The sequence below is a fragment of the Lethenteron reissneri genome, chromosome 39 (genome assembly GCF_015708825.2).
Source record: "Lethenteron reissneri isolate LAM-NWPU_2019-01 chromosome 39, ASM1570882v1, whole genome shotgun sequence".
In the NCBI taxonomy this organism is placed as follows: Eukaryota; Metazoa; Chordata; class Hyperoartia; order Petromyzontiformes; family Petromyzontidae; genus Lethenteron; species Lethenteron reissneri.
This window is the reverse complement of record NC_083817.1, coordinates 7,486,696-7,508,310: the sequence shown is the minus strand read 5'-3', so window position 1 is coordinate 7,508,310 and position 21,615 is coordinate 7,486,696. Positions and strand designations below refer to the sequence as shown.

At 44.4% G+C, this 21,615-nt stretch overlaps 1 protein-coding gene across 5 annotated transcripts in view; it reads right to left on the bottom strand.

The window, feature by feature from the left end:
* LOC133351955 (cAMP-specific 3',5'-cyclic phosphodiesterase 4D-like) overlaps positions 1-21,615 on the bottom strand; it is a 314,479-nt gene that overhangs the window by 138,811 nt on the left and 154,053 nt on the right. Inside the window, exon 1 of one of the 5 annotated variants that reach the window (XM_061567581.1) lies at positions 9,313-9,460. The exons of the other annotated variants lie outside the window; for them this stretch is intronic. Coding sequence (XP_061423565.1) covers positions 9,313-9,368 — 56 coding nt within the window. The 5' untranslated portion in view covers positions 9,369-9,460. Of the gene's footprint in view, positions 1-9,312; positions 9,461-21,615 lie in introns of those variants that run through there. 5 annotated transcript variants of the gene reach the window in all.

Sequence of the window (21,615 nt, the reverse complement as noted above, 5' to 3'; positions counted from 1 at the left end):
GTAAAATATATAAGTGGAACCTCATTTCCCAGGGAACATAAAACTGGTGATATCAAGTGAAACAATTGAGTAATTTCGCGTATATACACAATCAGTGATTTGTATCGTTTTCAAGAAAATAACGAAATAAAGAGGCAATCCGGAGTAGGCTGGAGTGATTTTATAAAATCGAAAATGACATTGAAAAGCAACATACGAGGGTTCCTAAATCAGTATACATTACCTATGACGCATGTATTGGGAAAAAGGCTCTTTGCAAAGAAAACAGGGCAAAAGCTGAGCGAGTGTGCAAAGCAGCATGGGGTATTGCACGCTTGGAATTTACCCTCAGGAGACCGACAGAGAAGCACGTGCACTCGAGGACATAGGCAGGTTAAAGACATCGCAATGACCATGAAGAAAGGTGAGTGGACTTGGGCACGACAGACAGTGAAGTTAATTAGCGACCGAGTGGAAAATGAAGGAGGGAACACACACTGAAGATTACTTCGACTGCGGAGATGGAGCAATGAAATCAGCTCGGGCGTAGGAGCTAAATGGTTCGTCGCATCACATGATCGGGAGAGATGGCCTCCACCCAGAAGCAGATAGATCAAGGCTGATGATGGTGCAATTGATTTTTAAACGTTTTCGCAATAAATCTACTTTTTTATTGTGGCATTTTATTGTTTTGAAAGGATATCATTCTTGTCGCCAATATATAATCACGCCAAACCCCCACGCTATTGTTAAGAGCTGTGCAGAAAATGATTGAATAAATGAATGCAACGGGCAGGCTAATTTGCTGTGCTGGGGCTCTGAGTCAGCACTCGTGCAAAGGGGCTGTAGACAAACGAAGCGCGTCTCTCTGAGAACGCCCACCGTCATTCCTCTAAAAGGCGGTACGCGTCCTCCGATCCGTGTCTTCTCCTTTCAGTCTCTCAGCGGAATTCCAAGCTTGCGACCCTCGACACGCTTCCGCGAAGCCCTCTTCTGCTTCCGTCCCATGTTCTGCACCGCTGTCCACGTTTGCGAGTCGTACGAGCGAGAGCGAACACATTCAACGGAAATTAACAGGCCGATTCGCCGAGTCAGGGCTCTCCGAGTTAAGCGCTTATGCGGAGAGGCTGGAGGCAAATGAAGAGTGTCTCTTTGTGTGGGGCGTTTCACGGTCCCAGGAGCGCTCTCCCCAACGAATGGGAGATGGGGAAAAAAAAGAGTCGGAGGTTTTTTTTTATTTTAGGTTACGGCCAATTCATTATTGCTCCATCACTGGGAACAAAGGCACCCCGAGCTACCGAGTGGTAACACATTAACGCCGACAGATTTCGTGAAAGGGCCCATTTTTCGCTCGGAGCCCAGAGCCACGTGAAGTGGTGGTGCCGGCCTTATTGGGGTTCTTTTTGGCGTTCCGCCCCGACCAATTCATTAACTATCTTGTGAGATGACAGACAGAGATGTAGACAAGAGATAAGGACGTAGTGTGATGACAGCAGAGGGATATAGATGAGGACAGAGATGTAGTGAAATGAGAGTGTGAAGTTAGACCAAGAGGCACATCATTAAGACAAGAGAAGAGAGACAGACAATACAGGTACAATTAATATTGCTTGCTTGTATTAAAATGCTTGTTGAGTATATCAGGATTTGAATTCGAGATGATATTTAATGCACCCATACTTTTTCCAGGAAACCTTGGGCTGCTTGGGGCCCTATGCATTTGCTTGGTTCGCTTAGCCCGAGCGACGTCAATAGCCAACGTAGATGCGTAGACAGAATGGGAGAGAATGCAGTAGATGCTGCCTCTAAGCACAACTTATATAACAGCAGTTATGGTATACTCATCACATCATTAAGTTACACTGGCGGGAGGGGGGGGGGAAGGCAAAGGGCAACATCTGACGTAACCACACGACATTGGATATAATCTCGCGTGGCCTTACTCCCAAAGGGGTGTTGCTTATATCCAGCTACTAATGTAGTAATGTATAAACATGTTTCAATGTCTGGTAGTAGCTGGCCAAATTGTTGTCCAAAAACGGCCAGGATTGTGCTCACAAAACACGGAAAAATTGACAAAGACTTCTGAAATTTCAATTCATGCTCAGAAAACAATGCAGTGGCTACGCTCTTCCCCGTGGACATGTTGAGTGAGTGGCGAACGAAGGAGGGGAATATCTCGCCGTGCTTCTGCATTCGCTCGAGTCTCCACACGCCAACAGCGGCCCCCCGTTAGACACGCTGCACTCCGAACCCGGCGGCCCGGAGTTCGATTCCCTGCCGTGGACGGAGAAACATCGGTGGCAAGAGTGGCGATCTCCTTAAACGTGTCCCTCCTTCACCGACTCGCACTGAATGACGAAGCGTCTGGTCAAACAACCCACGTGACTGACGCGGCGTGGCCGAGACCTTCACCAAAGGGGTGGATTAACAAAGGGTCGTCATTTATTATTCTAATTATTGGTACGCAAGCTAAGTGAGCTACGTGGATAACATTTCGTCACGCGGGCTTTCTCGTCCATTATTATCCGTAATAGAGGTTTTTGGGTTTAGACCGCGTAAAATGTAAATGTGTCGTTTAACCCACAACCACTCGACACAGCCAATTAGTATCGAATTGGGACGTTCTGTTTACGTGACAAATCTTACTAATTGGCTGTGTCGGGTGGTGGCGGGTTTAACGACACGTTTACATTTACGCGATCTAACCACAAAAGCACCTCTATTATGGACGGATAGCATTCTCTGCTTCATGTTGGTTGGAATGAAAATGTCACAAACTACACTCTCGAAGGGAAATGACCGGTGGCTAATTCACCATCGGCGTATTTACTTCCAAATCACGTGCCGCTGCAATGTGCACAGTGCATCGTGTTCATGGTTGCTTCACGTACTCTTTGGTTCTTTCGGTAAAGTCACGTAGGTGAAAAAAATAAAATAAAAAACTACTTTTTACTTTTTATTTTTCTTTTTTCACCTACTTTTTCTTTTTTCTTTTATATTTTTCTTTTTTCACCTACGTGACTTTCCTGAAAGAACCAAAGAGTATGGATCCTTGCAGTCACGAAAACTTCAAATCTAAAAGGTTACTTCACGTGTCTATTCACGAATAGATGCGGTGTTAAATCTCGCTCTGTGATGGATCTCGCCGTAGCAGTGTCTCGGAACTTTGTGATATGTATTTCGCATTTTTGTTGTATTGATGTTGTGCTTTGTGGCACTTTGCAGTGTGGCTCACGGATCGGTTAGAAGTTCTTCTTCAGGTGCAGTTCGCTCAACGTAAGCCTGCCATAACCCATTGTAACTTTACACACTATAAGGCACATGCTGCAAGTTACACTGATTTAATGCTGCAAACTACAAAGATGATGATGTCATGCGACTTAACGTGCAGTCAATTGCTCCGGAAAACATTTACACACAGCATTAATTGAAGGGGTAATAGCTGTTTACGTCCAGATTTAATTGCTGAGTTTGTTATTTTCGACATGATGTTGTCGGGAAATCAAATATTTACGAGAAATTTACGAGAAAAGATCATCGCGATAAGGCAACATTTAGCAAGAATGTAACGACACGCTTTTTGGTGCATCTCAAACCGTACAATATACATGGTTGTAGTATCAACATACTGCAGCGACCTTGACAACGGTAGATCGGTGATTGTTCTCAATGGTGTATTTCGTGGTAAGTTAATATGAAGCTTGTAGATGGGCCTGTTCACACGTTTATAGGGCACGATGGAACTGTTCAAGTGACTTATCCACTGGATTAACAAGTTATAAAGTCCGCATTTGTTTTCGTATCTTTTAACATTCTCTTTGATCCTTTTCACATATGCAATGAACCTCCACTCATCGGAATGCACAAACGCACATCCGATTAGCACGGTTGGCTACGTACGGTGCGAAAGAAGTTCAACATACATACGCACGCAGGTCATACACTCCGATGAAAGACTCTGAGAGATGACAACAACTTAAGAAATCCGTCATCCAGCAGTGGATAGATCATGGATGATGATGATGATGATGAAAGGAATTTTTTCTGAATTAATTCTGCCACTCAACCATTTCCCCCCATTGTGCTACAACAGAGTGATGCTTCTCCTCTCGTTTAAAAGTCACGATTTGAATCATTTGTTGATACAAACAAAAAACGTCGAACCCATTCTCATGCACACGCAGTAACGTTACTTGTGGATGCCGCAAACACATTAGTTGCTGTGATCATTTGTTACATATTGAATGCGTGTTATTCTTTTGGGCTATGTTAATCTCGTGCTCTGCGCTTGCACGAATGCCTGCATATTTAAAGATTGAATATGTCTCGACCCCCGTGGTGGGGTGGATTTTACTCCGGGTCCTCCGCTTTTTTTTCCCTTCCACGTTTAGAAACGTGCTCATCGCTAAAAATGTCCACGCAATAAGCCACTTCGCTGAGCTCACATTTGTGAGAGCCAGGTCGCTTCTGAAAAAGAGCGATAAAGCTCAGCGGATCCTTGCCTGGTAGAATAAAAATTGTTTACAGCTTCACTTAAACACGTTCCTTTTCTTCCCACGTCATGCTGATGAAAGGCAGCGCTATCGAAAAGGACGCTGTACAACGTTCGCCGACGATTCCGTTTCACGCGCGATTCTAATTGCCTGCAGAGTAAACTAAGCGAATTTTACACGTGTCCATGACAACTGGGTAATATTTACGCGAAGGAAGCCGTGACATATACTAAACGCTTATGTGCCGACCTGTGATCCACAATGGGTTCGTACAGAGACTGGAGAACCGATGAGAGTGAGCGAAACAAGAAAAGATGCAAATGTATTGGACTACGAACCATGCCACGGATAACATCGGTTACCCGCACCGACCAGCACGGTGAAGTATGATCAAAGAAGTCTACTGCTGGATGGATCAGTCATCTGAACCAATGCATCCGGCAGTGGGTCCACAGAGGGCTGTGTATGCATAATATGAAGCGTAATACAAGTATTCAACAGGACTTGTGTCCAACTAAGATGAAGAAAAACAGCTAATTTAACAATTCGCTAGGAATTACAGAATCCTTCATTCAAGCTAGTCCTAATGCACATTTCATGACTTAAATGTGTCTCTAAGAAGTGGCATACATCTCTGAGAAAATAACGCAGAGATTCTGGAGGAAAATCGAAGCACACGATGGGATAACGTGTAAATAATATGTTGGAAATCTACCTGCTGTGCTGTCCCCTGCACAGATTATCTCAGTGATGTAATTATCAATTGCGTTGGAGGGGCAATTGCACCATGGGAAATTGGACAGAGGCAGTCCGCACATCACCCTGTTACCAGGGTCCACGCCAATCACACTACACCACTCAGTAGTGTAGCGCGTAGCGTATGGAGATATGAAGCCGGAGACCTGAGTTTGATTCCCAATCACGGCTAACATCAGTATTTAGTGATATCTGAACCAATCCTGGGCACCTACCCTTTCATTAGCCCACACTCAGCAGCGTGGTGAAGCATGGGCAAACAAGACCCATGATTGTCATTGTGCGGGGTGGCATTTACCCATGAGTGGATTGATTTGTTTAAAAAGATAAAGTTTTTTTGTTTGCATTTTGACCGCAAGTGTTGTGGTTAATGCAAACATGATCCCTTGTATAAAGGTGTCAGTTTTGTTGCCAGAAAAGAGGGTAAAAACATATTACTATATCTTGCTACTGGCAAAGGAGGTCTCGTAATTTTACAGCAGGCATGTATGTTTGCTGAACTTCTTTCGCACCGTACGTAACCAACCGTGCTACTCGGAGGTGCGTGTTGTGGTAGCAAGGCGCAATTGTACCTAAAGTGTAGCATCACACACGCACGATGGCTACATCCCTTCGAGGTTCACCAACCCTTGCTCCGAAGTCCCTGCGCTTCAGAGCGCGAGAGGCACGGCTTCGTCGTCAAGGATGTGGTGGAACGCCCTCGGCTTTCTGCGCGACGTCGCGCGGGATGGACCGCGTCCAGATAGCAAGCCCCTAGCGACCACTCCAATCGCGGTATGAGAACGTCCATATTTGTCCCACCGGCTAGCAGCTTCAGTCTCCCGTCAAGGGACTTGACGGCCTGCCGCCACGGCTAAGCGGGCCGTCAAGGGGTGGGCGCCGTCCCACGAAACCCGGCCCTGTCACGCTGCCAACGCCGCGTCCCGAATGGGCATCCTGGAAAATGTTGACGGCAAAAGGCAAAAACAACAACGCAACCCAAGAATAAAATATCGAACAATGGCGCAGTAATACAATGACAAGCTTTTTTTCGTTTCGTCGAGGTAATAGAACCATATATGGGGGTGGAGCGATGGTTCACCGGCGAGCGTTTTGCACCATGAACTTGGGGGCCCGGAGTTCGATTCACGGCCGTGGATAACATCTGCGGTGAGTGATATCTGAACTGGTTTCAGGTGCCCTCAACTCCCTCCTTCACCCACCCCACACCTCCCCTCCCCCTTCACCAACCCGCAGCGGCCACTCAGAAAATTCCCGCGACCAAAAAACACGGGGGAGGTCTTCATCCAGCAGTAGATTGACGAAGGGTGGCGGGGGGTGGGCTTGGTGAACATTGTTGTTATTATTACAGCACAGTAGCGTATGACTCTTGATCCGGTTCACTTTATGCTGGGACTTATAAATAGCATCCACGGAAGTCGGTGCCGTGAAAATTTGGCACGCGAATCGTGGAGACGTCGGTGGGACGCATCTCTCGACTGGTAACGTTTGACCTCGGTACGCGCACGGGCATTTCTCGTCGACCACACAGCCCCCAAATCAGAACTCTCGCGAAAGCAGAAGAACTGACAGGCAGAGATGTCCACGAACACATTCGCACAATCATTAAGAGATGTGGAAAATACATTTTTTTCATTCGTTAATTCACACTAAAACACTGTCACTTTTTTCCCCCTTTGTAAATTGTTTGTAATAAAGAAGATTTCGGGAAAACATCCATCATCTTCATTCGCACGAATCATTGCAATGCAATTATTCTGAGTTGTACCCAGCTGAGATCTACACGCGCGCACACTTTAGACAGATGAACGTAAACACGCAACTCTTTACTGCTGTAGACCAGTGTGCACAAGTTGTCTACGCACTCGTCCAAACGAGCTAATGGCTGCAGATATCTGACATGTGAATACTGTACTGTTCAGAGTATCGTGGGGGTCTGTGGTCACGCGGTTGAAAGGGCACTGCGCTAAGAAACTAGAGTTCAATTCCCAGTCACAGCAAAGATCAGTGGTGAGTTATTTGTGAACCGACCCTCCCGCCTCTCCCTTTACCAATCCTCACTGACCAGTGTGGTGAAGTATGGTCAAACAACCACCATGGGCAGCTACAGTCTGGGATGGTGGGCAAGCCCTTCCAGCCAGCAGTAGATTAACACAATGCCTGTATCATTAGACCTCCTTTGCCAGTACCAAAATATAATAATATGGTTTTTCCCCTTTTTTCTGGCAACAAAACTGAAACCTTTTTTTACGAGGATTCATGTCTGCATTAACCACAATACTTGCAGTGAAAATGGAAATAAAAAAGTGTGTTTTTTGTTTGCATTTTGACTGCAAGTATTGTGGTTAATGCAGACATGAATCCTCGTAAAAAAGGTTTAAGTTTTCTTGCCATAAAAAGGGGAAAAACCCTATTATTATACAATGCCTGTATGTTAGTCATACTTTTATACATCACTATTTTTTTTAAAAACGTAACTTTTTTTTTATTGCCACTGAAAATCCAACCACTCCGCACATGTTTGTTGAACGTCATAGCGATGGAGGAGGATGGTGAGGGTAGGCTGATTAAAGACCCGTGGCAGACAAAGCCAGACGAGAGTGCAGCTGTCACACAACTGACATCAAACTCATGGCCCTTGCGAAAATAACCCTACCCCGGCAAGGCTGTGAAACTGAGAGGCATTAGTCGGCCACACAGAGGATTTCGCAAATCAAAGCAACATCCCTTTGGAAGTTTTTTGTTGTTGCTTTCGGATCATCAGCTCGGAATAGGCTCACGTCCCAGAGGCCGTGGCGCTGGCTGTACGTGGCGTTACAAAGTGCAAACACTCGACCCTAACTATAGTCGCGTACGTGAAGCATCACACCTCACTGGCCCCTTCAACTCTCCCTCCTCTCCATCACCGCTGCACCAAGCAAATTCATACTCAGCTCCCCCTAACGCCGGGTGGATTGGGGGGGGGGGGCAGCGAGGGGTCGAAGCTGTTGAAGGTTCAGGCCTCCTTTCTGAATTCTCATCTGCGAGCCATTTGATACACAGACTGTCTGTTGCAGCATTTACAGGTGGCTGTAATGTATGTATCCCCACCTCCCCCTTTACGTCATTTCGGAAATACGTCGTCACATGATGAACACAAAGACCCGATTTTCGTCGCCTTAACCCACACTTACGTCGCCTGCAGCATCGTTGGTGCGCCCTCTCTCGTATCCGTCGCCTGTCACCCTTCAGCTCCTTCACCCACGACCCTGTACATCGCTTTGGATTTGACGTCGTTTCGATATTCGTCGTCGCACCTCTCAGGAACGTATCCCTAACGTAAACCGGGGTATTACTGGTGGCACATTTGTTGAAGCGTTGGGTGTCGAGATGTTAAATCCCTCGCCTGGGGTGCAGGAGGTCGTGGGTTCGAGCTCGATCCTGACGCCTGCTGCTGCTGCTGTATATTTGGAGTTTCCACGTTCTCCCCGTGGCCGCGTGGATTTTTCTCCGGGTTCTCCGGGTTTTCCCTCCACATTTAGAATCGACACATGTTCAGAGTAGTTGTCGTCTGCTCTACATTTCCACACGATGAGCCACCTCGCCGAGTTATCCTTTGTACCCAGGTCGCTTCTGAAAAAATATATAGCTACGTAGCTTCAGCGAGCCTTACCTGTTAAAATAAAAAAATTAAATATCTAGTGTTTAAGTTGATCAGACATCGCTGGCGGCGAGCGAGCCCGTGCAGGATGCACGACAGACTAGAGCGGATAGTTTCCGTTGCTCGCCGTGCTTAGCGTTTCACGTTTGTTTACAAAGTTTGTTTGACATCGGTTGTGGTCGTGGCTATGCCGCCTCCCCCCCACACACACACAGAGTTGTTGAATGCCCACTCACCGCACCCGTTCAACGAACTCACGTTTTTTACAGAGTAGCTGTACACCTTCTGAGAGCAGCGACAACACACACACAAAACCCACGCTCAATGTGCCTTGTTTGTTTGGTTCCGATGGAAGCGCCGCCGCCGTACCGAGTGAGCGATTAAAACCCAAACCGAACAAACAAAAAACCCGACGACGAAGACACGGCCGGTGCCACTTACTTGCGTTTGCGCTGCAGCTTTCGCCTGATGAACTGGATGGCCGAGAAATTATCCATTGTCAGAGCGCGCAATCTGCGGGGTTCCGCGGCGCGCGAGGCATTCCTCGTGTCGCGCTTAAGCTGCGTCTTCACCCCCGCGCAGCGTCCGCGTGCGCGCCTCTAAGAGTCGCGGGCAAACTTCATTCATAAATCTTCACTGCCCTCCCCCACACACACCCCCCTCCACCCCCCTCCACCCCCCTCCACCCCAAGCGTTGAGAAGCATCGTCGTCCGACCGACTGACCGACCGACCGACCGGCTGGTTAGTACGAGAATGTTAAGGGGGAAAAAAACAAAAACAAATTGCTTGCTGCGTTCGTAAAAAGTTGGGTTTCAAAAAAAAAACTTGCCCGCAAAAGAAAGAGGGGGAAAAAAAATTCCCACCACCAACAGCAAAAAAACGCCTCGTTGGCCGCATTCATGAATCAGATAAGAACTCGGGGAAATGGGCATCTGGCACGGACGGCTTCGAACTCAGAAGGGTGGCGGGGGGAGGGTTAAAACGCTACTTTGAAATGAAAGCGCGCGGACGAAATGTGCACGCATCATTGTCGTTGTTTTTTTTTGTTTAAACGAGCCGAGCCTCGAGGGCGCTTCTTCTTCGCCAATGTTTTACGGTTGTTGCTTTGCTGCGTGTAGGAGTTGCAAGAGGGCGGTCGGCTGGAAGAACAATGGCATCCTTTGAGCGTTGCCAGCAGACGGTGAAACGCGGCTTCCCTCCTTCTCCTCCCCCCCCCCCCAAAAAAAAAAAAACTCTGGCTCAATTTAGTTTGGTCCACGTTTTTTTCCGCCGAGCAAACCGCTGGGCAAGAACGATGTGTCTCTGCCACCCCCAGTGCCACGGAATGACGGCGGCAGCGTTGTTTCTTTTTAAATCCTTTATATTAAGTTAACTTGCTTGCTTGCTTGCGTGCTTGCGTGCTTGCTTGCTTGCTTAGGACCGTGCAAATCTTTCGGTCGTTTCTAAACCCACTTCCCGTGATCCAACCGAGCTGACATTTTGCACACAGACTCGTTGTGCGTGACAATTTATTTTCGTGAAAATTTTTTTCTCCAAAATTTTACACTTTTTAGGGAAAAAAAATTTCAGATTTAATTTAAAATACCAATGTGATAAAAATGAAACTCTTACTCAAGAAAAACAGAAATGAATAATAAAATAAAACCGATGCCACGCATATAAAGGATTTATAGTGAAAAACTTTGTTTTTACAGGTAAATTTTTTTTCCGCCGAGCAAACTGCTGGGCAAGAACGATGTGTCTCTGCCACCCCCAGCGCCACGGAATGACGGCGGCAGCGTTGTTTCTTTTTTATTTAAAACCCGGCATTTTCACGACGATTAATGATGGCACTTATTTCTGGGTGGTTAATTACTCACCAGAAGAACGCTAGTGCCTCGAGCACAAACAGTACTTGTGCGTACAACTAAAGCATTGCTCGTTGATAATTACACACCGCGCAAATGATATGTGCCATCATCCAATCATTACCTGCGTCAAAATCTTTTCACGGCTTGTCGATTTTTTGACAAAGATATCGAGGGTTGTTTTTATCCCTCCCCTAACCTCCATGACCTCACCACCCAACTACTGTTCATCCGTAAATATAAATAAAGACATCTGTATTTGCATACTGTAAATGTGTCAGCAGAAAAAAAAACCCACGTAGATCGTAATTATCAAAGATACGAGTGCCTCACTCACAAGTGTGTGTTTGTTTACAACCATAGTGGGCGCACCTCCAACATCACGCTCTTCGTAGTTTGCCCCTCACACTCCGTTGGGCATTTTTTTTTCACACACTCAATACATGAACATTATGTAATTCATGTTATAACGGTGGCGGCTACACACACGCACACAGACAGAGTGTTCGTAACACATTCCTGCGGAGGGAGCTGGTAGGAACGTTGGGTTGCTCGGTCAATGGACAGGGTCAACGGCGGCGTGGTGTATTCCGCAAATATGCCCGACTGTGAGGGCGGGCACAAGCCGGCGTGAGTAGGTTAAACGTTGAGTTTTATAAGGGCACCACGGGGTGACCAGCCCCTCCCCACCCAGCCCCACCCCTCCCAACCCCCATCCAGCCCCACCCTCCCCACCCAGCCCCATCCTCCCCACCCAGCCCCTCCCTGCACGACGGACGGACACAATAATCTCCTGTGGGCTGGTGTAACCAGGAGGTTCCTACCAGTATAATTGACGGTGTGAGTGCTGTTAGCGAGCACTTATTGATTTCCATTAATGAGCACGCTCACGCCACAGACACGCACGCACGCGCGCACAATGCCACAATTGTACCACCTTTTCGGAGTGGCAGAGAGATATAATTAGATGGTAATGAGATGGTGCCCTTGTTCCCTCCACTCACTCTCCATGCGCCCTGTCCCATTTTCCTTTGACGTCAGGAAGTTCCTAAATTAGTTCACATCGTAGCCTTGGAGACCAACATTAAATAAGCCATGAGCGAGCGCTCGGGGAAAGGCGCTCCGTGGGACAGGTCACAGCCCCGCAAGGCCCCATCCCCACCCCCTCCATGCTCTTCTATTAAACTCTCTCTGCCCTTCCAACCGCTCCACCCGCTAGCCTTGCATCGACCTCCCATTGCTTCCTCCCCTGCCCTCCTAACCTCCATAACTCTCCCACAAACATAAAAAAATCGGCGATTTCTTGCTGCTCAAAATGCGCAATGAGGCGGTGGTGGTCACCTCCTGCTTACGGCCCAGAAGCCAGAGCTGGACAGTTCAACATTACTGTGGCGGGTGCCAGTCTATTGGGGCCGCCAAGGTGGCGAGATGTTAACTCCCTCGCCTGGTATGCAGGAGGTCGTGGGTTCGATCCCAACCTTGAAGCCTGTATATTTGGAGTATGCATGTTTAATGGTTTAGTTTAGAAGCTCTTTCATCACAGTCTCTCCCACCCAGGTGTGTCCCATTTGAGTGGTGTAACGCGGTTGGCATGCTGCCTTGGTGCAAGTCATGGAATGGGGCCCCCTGTCCACCCTTTTCCCCTCCCCGCCTTTCTTCCTGGCACCTGGACACCTCTGGCCTGTGGGTGCCTCAGTTCAGTTGTACCACCTGCACACTCAATAGCTCTGCCACAGCACACACCTTTAGAACAGCTACACCTCTGCATACTCAGACCGAAAGTATCTCTCTTTCTCCGGCATGTGGCTTGCAAGGCCCTTTGAGGTCTGCACAAGCGTCTCCATTTCACGCTTACAAATCTAACGTTTACCCCTCCTATCCGAATGAAACATTCATTCTCGGTTAAGAAACCTCCTTAAGGTCTCCTTGAGGGTCCATTCTATTTACCAACCTGCTCACACAGCCATTAACCAGTCTTTGTGACTTCCCCCACATGTTCAGCTCTAGTGACGCCAAGGTATTCGGAATCCCAGGCTGAACTCCATTTCACGTAGGAAAAGTTGAATCGATTTGCATAAAAATAAACGTGCATATGCGCGTGTGTTTTTAAAAAAATAAACATTCGCATACAGCCCTTTGTCAATACACTGCTCCATGAAGGCCTCCTGCGTTGGTGACGGTGGTTGTTTTTCCATACTTCCCTATGTGGGGGTGGGGGGCGCAGGACTGGTCCAGATATCACTCACCACTGATATTAACAACGATTGGACAAACTCGTCTCGCCGGGTTCAGAGTACGCTGCGCTAACCGCTGCACCAGCGCCACAGTGACACCCCCTCGAACAAAGGGCGCACGGTGAACGAACGAACCGAATCGGCTCATCTCGCGTGCAGCACCCACGCCGCCCAGCGCGGCGAAGTATGGACGAGGGGAGCGATCCTTCCACCCCGAGCTCGTGTCGAGCGTGCGCGCGACCTTCAGGAGGGGAATGGACGGAGGGGGTCACGAGGGGTTCTGCGGCTGACGGCCACAGGCGCCGGGAACGACGGGAACGCTCGTCGTCGTCATCATCATCATGGTCGTCGTCATCATCATGGTCGTCGTCGTCATCATCTTCGTCGTCGTCATCATCTTCGTCGTCGTCATCATCGTCGTCGTCATCATCATCATCATCGTCGTCGTCATCATCATCGTTGTCATCATTGTCGTCGTCGTCATCATCTTCGTCGTCGTCATCATCATCGTCGTCATCATCATCCTCGTCGCTACGAGTGACTCGCAGAGCCATGCGTGATGACCGCCGTGCGCGCATTCCGCGAGCTGGCGCGTGCGTGCGCGCGCGTGCGTGGGGTAACACAAGCCGCTGTTGTTTGCGCGCTGGGGACTGGTGGAGCGAGAGATCTATGCTCTAGAGAAACTGCAGGCATCCGAGTCAGGAAATGAACGAGAGCCCCACTCAACTGCGGTATGCCAAGGACAAACTTCCGCTCGGGCCGGGCTTGGGGCTAAGAGGCTGAGAGTTGAGGGCGCCTGTTGGAAGCATTTATTTCGCCAGTAAGCCCATTTCTATTCTATGGTTCTTTCGGTAAAGTCACGTAGATAGAAAAAATAACACTCATATTAAAAAAATATATTTGTATTATTTTATTTTCTATCTACGTGACTTTACCGAAATAACCATAGAATATGAATGCCTGCAGTCACGAAAGTTTTAAGTAAGCCCATTGTTTGCTTGTTGGATGGTTGCTTCGGTTTGTTTGCGGATTTATTTATTTATTTCAAACCGATATTGATGCTGCTGGTTTGATAAGCAGCTGAGACTGCGCACTTTGTTGTTGCTTTGCCTCTTTAAAACTGTTCGGTTCGTTTCGATTTAAAGCTTTCGTGACTGCAGGGATTCATCTTCTTGGTTCTTTCGGTAAAGTCACGTAGAAGGGAAATATTAAAATAATAAAAATAAAACATAATAAAATACAATTCTCACGACGTTTCGGCCACAACGCAAGCAGCCGTCCTCAGGTGAAGAACAGGTCTGTCGGAAAGACAGCGTCTATACCGAAAGAACCAAGAAGATGTTCGGTTCGTGTTATTTTAAATAGCCCATCATCCCTCCGCGGTCGATAAAAACGAGTGCCGTTTTTGTGCGAGAAAATCAGCAGAGTTTGTCCGCTGGGGAGACTCGTCCTTGTCATAGGAATGTGCAATTTCCATCACCGGCTCAGGGCTGTAAACGAGAGAGGAGCACCGCCTCGTGGCTCATTTGAGCAAGAAATCACCGTGGCATTTTGACTCGAATTTTATTTGGGCATTCACGCACCATGTTACTTCACGTCAAGCACTCTGCAAATGGTATTACTCACATGAAGTGTGTCGTATGAATAAATAAAGACTGACTGATTGATGACGACCGATTGACACTTCTTCCAAGGGGTTTTGTCGCACAAAAAAAATCTGTTCCTGCGTTCATCTGGAGGAGGGAGGTTCGTGTTATGTTTCAGAAAAATAAACACGCGGCATGGAAAGAGATTTTTTTTTTCTCCCGAAATGAGGCTGGAAATTTATTGTGTCACACAAACACAGGGAAAGCTTAAAACATAGGGCAAAACATTGCTTAATAGTTTACCTAGGAATGCCTTCGAGTGTAGCGCTACACCCACAAGTAAAACTTGATGATGCGATGAAACTGCTCACTCCCACTGCCCGTTTAACAACTTCAAAGAACTTTGTGGGGAGTTGTCTTAAAAACACTCTCAGAGGCATTTGAGCGCCCATCGACCCTACCCAGAATATGCAATACCAGTGCAGTGAGTCAAAGGAATACGCACAATTGACCTTCAGAACTTGATTGTGTTTACGAAGACCACCAAATTGGGTTGAGTTGAAGCCTTAACGGAATTAATTCCTGTGTGTCGTAAGATTGATGGTAACCTATGAATTTCCAAAATAGCTGCTGGAATATAATAACAATAATAACAAGAATAATGACTTTGTGCGTTTTTTTCTCTCTCTCCCCCATAGCGATGCCACTCTCGAAACTGGCGCAGACATTGAAACTTAAGAATCGTAAAGGTCTTCTTGGTTCTTTCGGTAAAGTCACGTAGAAGGGAAGTAATAAAATAATGAAAATAAAACATAATTAAATTTCGATTTAAAGCTTCTTTCGTGACTGCAGGGATTCATCTTCTTGGTTCTTTCGGTAAAGTCACGTAGAAGGGAAGTAATAAAATAATGAAAATAAAACATAATTAAAATTTCGATTTAAAGCTTCTTTCGTGACTGCAGGGATTCATCTTCTTGGTTCTTTCGGTAAAGTCACGTAGAAGGGAAGTAATAAAATAATGAAAATAAAACATAATTAAATTTCGATTTAAAGCTTCTTTCGTGACTGCAGGGATTCATCTTCTTGGTTCTTTCGGTAAAGTCACGTAGAAGGGAAGTAATAAAATAATGAAAATAAAACATAATTAAATTTCGATTTAAAGCTTCTTTCGTGACTGCAGGGATTCATCTTCTTGGTTCTTTCGGTAAAGTCACGTAGAAGGGAAGTAATAAAATAATGAAAATAAAACATAATTAAATTTCGATTTAAAGCTTCTTTCGTGACTGCAGGGATTCATCTTCTTGGTTCTTTCGGTAAAGTCACGTAGAAGGGAAGTAATAAAATAATGAAAATAAAACATAATAAAATTTCGATTTAAAGCTTCTTTCGTGACTGCAGGGATTCATCTTCTTGGTTCTTTCGGTAAAGTCACGTAGAAGGGAAGTAATAAAATAATGAAAATAAAACATAATTAAATTTCGATTTAAAGCTTCTTTCGTGACTGCAGGGATTCATCTTCTTGGTTCTTTCGGTAAAGTCACGTAGAAGGGAAATAATAAAATAATGAAAATAAAACATAATAAAATTTCGATTTAAAGCTTCTTTCGTGACTGCAGGGATTCATCTTCTTGGTTCTTTCGGTAAAGTCACGTAGAAGGGAAATAATAAAATAATGAAAATAAAACATAATAAAATTTCGATTTAAAGCTTCTTTCGTGACTGCAGGGATTCATCTTCTTGGTTCTTTCGGTAAAGTCACGTAGAAGGGAAGTAATAAAATAATGAAAATAAAACATAATAAAATTTCGATTTAAAGCTTCTTTCGTGACTGCAGGGATTCATCTTCTTGGTTCTTTCGGTAAAGTCACGTAGAAGGGAAGTAATAAAATAATGAAAATAAAACATAATAAAATTTCGATTTAAAGCTTCTTTCGTTACTGCAGGGATTCATCTTCTTGGTTCTTTCGGTAAAGTCACGTAGAAGGGAAGTAATAAAATAATGAAAATAAAACATAATAAAATTTCGATTTAAAGCTTCTTTCGTGACTGCAGGGATTCATCTTCTTGGTTCTTTCGGTAAAGTCACGTAGAAGGGAAGTAATAAAATAATGAAAATAAAACATAATAAAATTTCGATTTAAAGCTTCTTTCGTGACTGCAGGGATTCATCTTCTTGGTTCTTTCGGTAAAGTCACGTAGAAGGGAAGTAATAAAATAATGAAAATAAAACATAATTAAATTTCGATTTAAAGCTTCTTTCGTGACTGCAGGGATTCATCTTCTTGGTTCTTTCGGTAAAGTCACGTAGAAGGGAAATAATAAAATAATAAAAAATAAAACATAATAAAATTTCGATTTAAAGCTTCTTTCGTGACTGCAGGGATTCATCTTCTTGGTTCTTTCGGTAAAGTCACGTAGAAGGGAAGTAATAAAATAATGAAAAATAAAACATAATAAAATTTCGATTTAAAGCTTCTTTCGTGACTGCAGGGATTCATCTTCTTGGTTCTTTCGGTAAAGTCACGTAGAAGGGAAGTAATAAAATAATGAAAATAAAACATAATAAAATTTCGATTTAAAGCTTCTTTCGTGACTGCAGGGATTCATCTTCTTGGTTCTTTCGGTAAAGTCACGTAGAAGGGAAGTAATAAAATAATGAAAATAAAACATAATAAAATTTCGATTTAAAGCTTCTTTCGTGACTGCAGGGATTCATCTTCTTGGTTCTTTCGGTAAAGTCACGTAGAAGGGAAGTAATAAAATAATGAAAAATAAAACATAATAAAATTTCGATTTAAAGCTTCTTTCGTGACTGCAGGGATTCATCTTCTTGGTTCTTTCGGTAAAGTCACGTAGAAGGGAAGTAATAAAATAATGAAAATAAAACATAATAAAATTTCGATTTAAAGCTTCTTTCGTGACTGCAGGGATTCATCTTCTTGGTTCTTTCGGTAAAGTCACGTAGAAGGGAAGTAATAAAATAATGAAAATAAAACATAATTAAATTTCGATTTAAAGCTTCTTTCGTGACTGCAGGGATTCATCTTCTTGGTTCTTTCGGTAAAGTCACGTAGAAGGGAAGTAATAAAATAATGAAAATAAAACATAATAAAATTTCGATTTAAAGCTTCTTTCGTGACTGCAGGGATTCATCTTCTTGGTTCTTTCGGTAAAGTCACGTAGAAGGGAAGTAATAAAATAATGAAAATAAAACATAATTAAATTTCGATTTAAAGCTTCTTTCGTGACTGCAGGGATTCATCTTCTTGGTTCTTTCGGTAAAGTCACGTAGAAGGGAAGTAATAAAATAATGAAAATAAAACATAATAAAATTTCGATTTAAAGCTTCTTTCGTGACTGCAGGGATTCATCTTCTTGGTTCTTTCGGTAAAGTCACGTAGAAGGGAAGTAATAAAATAATGAAAATAAAACATAATAAAATTTCGATTTAAAGCTTCTTTCGTGACTGCAGGGATTCATCTTCTTGGTTCTTTCGGTAAAGTCACGTAGAAGGGAAGTAATAAAATAATGAAAATAAAACATAATAAAATTTCGATTTAAAGCTTCTTTCGTGACTGCAGGGATTCATCTTCTTGGTTCTTTCGGTAAAGTCACGTAGAAGGGAAATAATAAAATAATAAAAATAAAACATAATAAAATTTCGATTTAAAGCTTCTTTCGTGACTGCAGGGATTCATCTTCTTGGTTCTTTCGGTAAAGTCACGTAGAAGGGAAGTAATAAAATAATGAAAATGAAACATAATAAAACAAAATAAAATAATTCTCACGACGTTTCGGCCACAACGCAAGCAGCCGTCCTCAGCCGTCCTCAGGTGAAGAACATGTCTGTCGACAGACATGTTCTTCACCTGAGGACGGCTGCTTGCGTTGTGGCCGAAACGTCGTGAGAATTATTTTATTATGTTTTATTTTTATTATTTTATTACTTCCCTTCTACGTGACTTTACCGAAAGAACCAAGAAGATGATTTCCTGCAGTCACGAAAGCTTTAAATCGAAATCGTAAAGGTGTCTTAGTCTGGCTTTGTGCACATTGGGGATTCACATTGAATCCTATGAATGCTAACGTTACCTTTGTCTAACTCTCTGAGTGCATTATCGTATCAATTGTCGGTATGTATGTACGTTGAACTTCTTTCGCATCGTTACGTCCAATGTTTATATACTTGTTTATATAAGGAGGGAATGTTTTTTTGAGATTACGTTCCCCACGAATTTGGAGGGATGAAATCGATTGATGTGCACGGGTTGGATGTATTGTTTCCCCACAACACTGCGGGAGGTAAGATACGACTTGGGGAGGCTTTCATCCAGCAGTGGAGAGATCATGGCTGATGATGATGGAATTTAAATATTAAGCAAACATATGAATACAAATGTCAAAAAGGTGATGTCACAGCTCGTGCGAGCCATTGACCTTCTGGTGACGGATGTTTATCTTTAAAATGAATGGTTGACTTAATATTTCTCGCATAATAGGAAAACCTCAGAAGCAGTTCCTCCAAATAAGCCAACATCAAAGTAAAAGTTGCAAAATCACCTTCACAGTTACACATTGGCCATGATTTTTAAGTTACTGTAACAGTGTAGAGTGAAAAAAAAGTGGCTTATTCATGAAATAGGTCATTTGGCTTATTTGATCATGACGGTGTTCGTAGTGGACATTAATTGTATTTTATATCATCTCAGAATACTACATGGCGTCACAATCTAAAAACGCCGTAGAATATTTTACACACGCAGTTTTTCACGGAGAGGCGTGGGAAACCACAGACAAGCGAAAAGAGGCAACCAGAATTGGTGCCCACAATTGGCCGAACAATGTGGTCCTATATTGGGATGCTTGGCCAACTCCACGTGCAGCCCTGTCGCCAATCCACTGCTGGATGAGGGCCTCCCCACGGCCATACGTAGTCCGTTCAATTCGCAGCGGTCGCCCATCCAAGTGTTATCGTGGTGTAACTCCACGGAAAATCTGTGGCGTGGATCTTTCAAATGTATTTACTCCAAAACGCATTCAAAATAAAATCCCCAGAGTAAAAGTCGTGTTGATTTATCCAACCCAGGTTTTTTTTTCTTCCCCCCTCTGAGTAAAACTTTCTGGCTTGTTTTTAAAACATTTATCACGGTCGACAGTTCTTTTTTTAAACAAACTCAACAGGCATGCAGCTACATTAACAATGTTCACAAGACGCCATTATTATTATTTTTACCAGTAAATAAAAAGCAAGATGGATCGCGTTAAAAGTAACATCTTCTTTTGATGTCCTGTGCCCATGATGTAAAAATAACAGCTTAACAATTTGCAGTCTTGGCAATTACACTGCTGGATGAAAGCCTTTGTGGCTGACAACCATGTTGGTCACGTGGAATTTTTTGACCATACTTCACCACGCTGGCCATTCGGTTCAGTTATCACTCGTCACTGACGTTAGCCGGTGGATGGGGGCAATCAAACTTAGGTTGCTGTGTTTATTGCGCAGTGAGCAATCAACGGGCACCATAGGTCCACCCAGGCCACTGTTCAATATTAACTGAATGCAATTTACATGCTGTGACAAAATACTGGGCTTTGAAAGTAAGGCAGTAGGACACTTGTTGAATGTATTGGAAAATGGGCAGCTTGCAAGTGCATTAAAGTATTTTTGTTTGCCTTAACCTGCTGTGTTATTTATCGCGTAATCGTCGCGCACATGGCACTCATGCACTCGTTGTATCACACTGCCCTCTGCTGTGGTGCAAAGTTGTTGGCAGCGCATATTTGAGTATCGTTTCCTTCATTGGAGCATTGTAGTCCCATTGCACAATACGCCGTTGACTTGCGGAAAAGCCAGACTCCCAGACGGCCACGCTAAACTAAACACATTTTATTTTACAAGGAAAGGCCCCACTGAGCTATGTAGCTCTTTTTCAGAAGCGACCTGGCCGCAAATGATAGCTTAACAAAGTGGCTCATCGTGTGGAAATTTATAGCAGCCAGATACTCCAAGCGAATGTTTCTAAATGTGGAACGACACACCGGGAGGACCCGGAGAGAGAGAGAACACGCCAACTCTAAATATACAGCAGGCATCAGGGTCAGAGTCGACACAACAGCCTCCTGTATAGCAGGCGAGGTAGGTAACATCTCGCCATCGTGACGCCTGGCAGCTGAATCACCTTTCGCTCCAGCACAGTCTCTCAAGTGAAAAGCCTCGATGAACCATTCACCCCGTTCTTTTTCCCTCTCTGCTCTCGCCTTATAAATCTTGTTCCCTCCTTGTCCCCACTCCATTGTTTAGCACGCCAGCTCCCCTATGCTTATTCTCCATCTCGTCCATGGGCCCCGGCGAGGTCTTTCGCGGAGGTGGGAATGACTATAGCGGGTTCTAAATTCTTATTGGTGTGGCCAATAATAGCGAATTATGTGACGACCAGTTGAAACTAGTGGGGTAATCAAGACATTCACTCGTGTTAGACAAGTAAATACATCGGTATTGTACCATGAAAGTTTTGCTACCATAGGTGGCACCAATCTATATTCCGGCCCAGGGAGTCATATAAAATGTCCCCTTGTACCTGGAACCTTGAATTGCTTTGTGGATTTTTTCAGCCCAGTGCTTGGTTATGTGACTGAAAACCCAAAATGGAGAATTTTTTTATCATTTTAAGCCTAGAATGAAACGTTATTTAAATGATGTTTTTGGTAATATTAAGGAAATGTCCACTAAGCCCACTATTCATCTGGGTCAGTACGTTGATAAGAACGTGGTGAAAAATGTATCCGAGTTGGCCGGTCAAGATATGTATCCCTGCCATGATAGTTCATTCATTCATATTATTTAGAGACCCTTGTTAATCAACTGCTGGGTGAAATCCACCGGTGTTAACCGTGGATGGGAATAAAGCTTGCGGTAAACAGGTTCAGAAAATGGTGTGCTAACCACTGCACCGCAGCTCTCTTTAGTTCCTACCATAAGACCAGGGAAATCAGACCCACAATGCTACCTCCAGCATGGAACAGTTTGATGTTTTGACTTCCGCATTGACCAGATTTGTGTAAGATAAGTCGGTCAT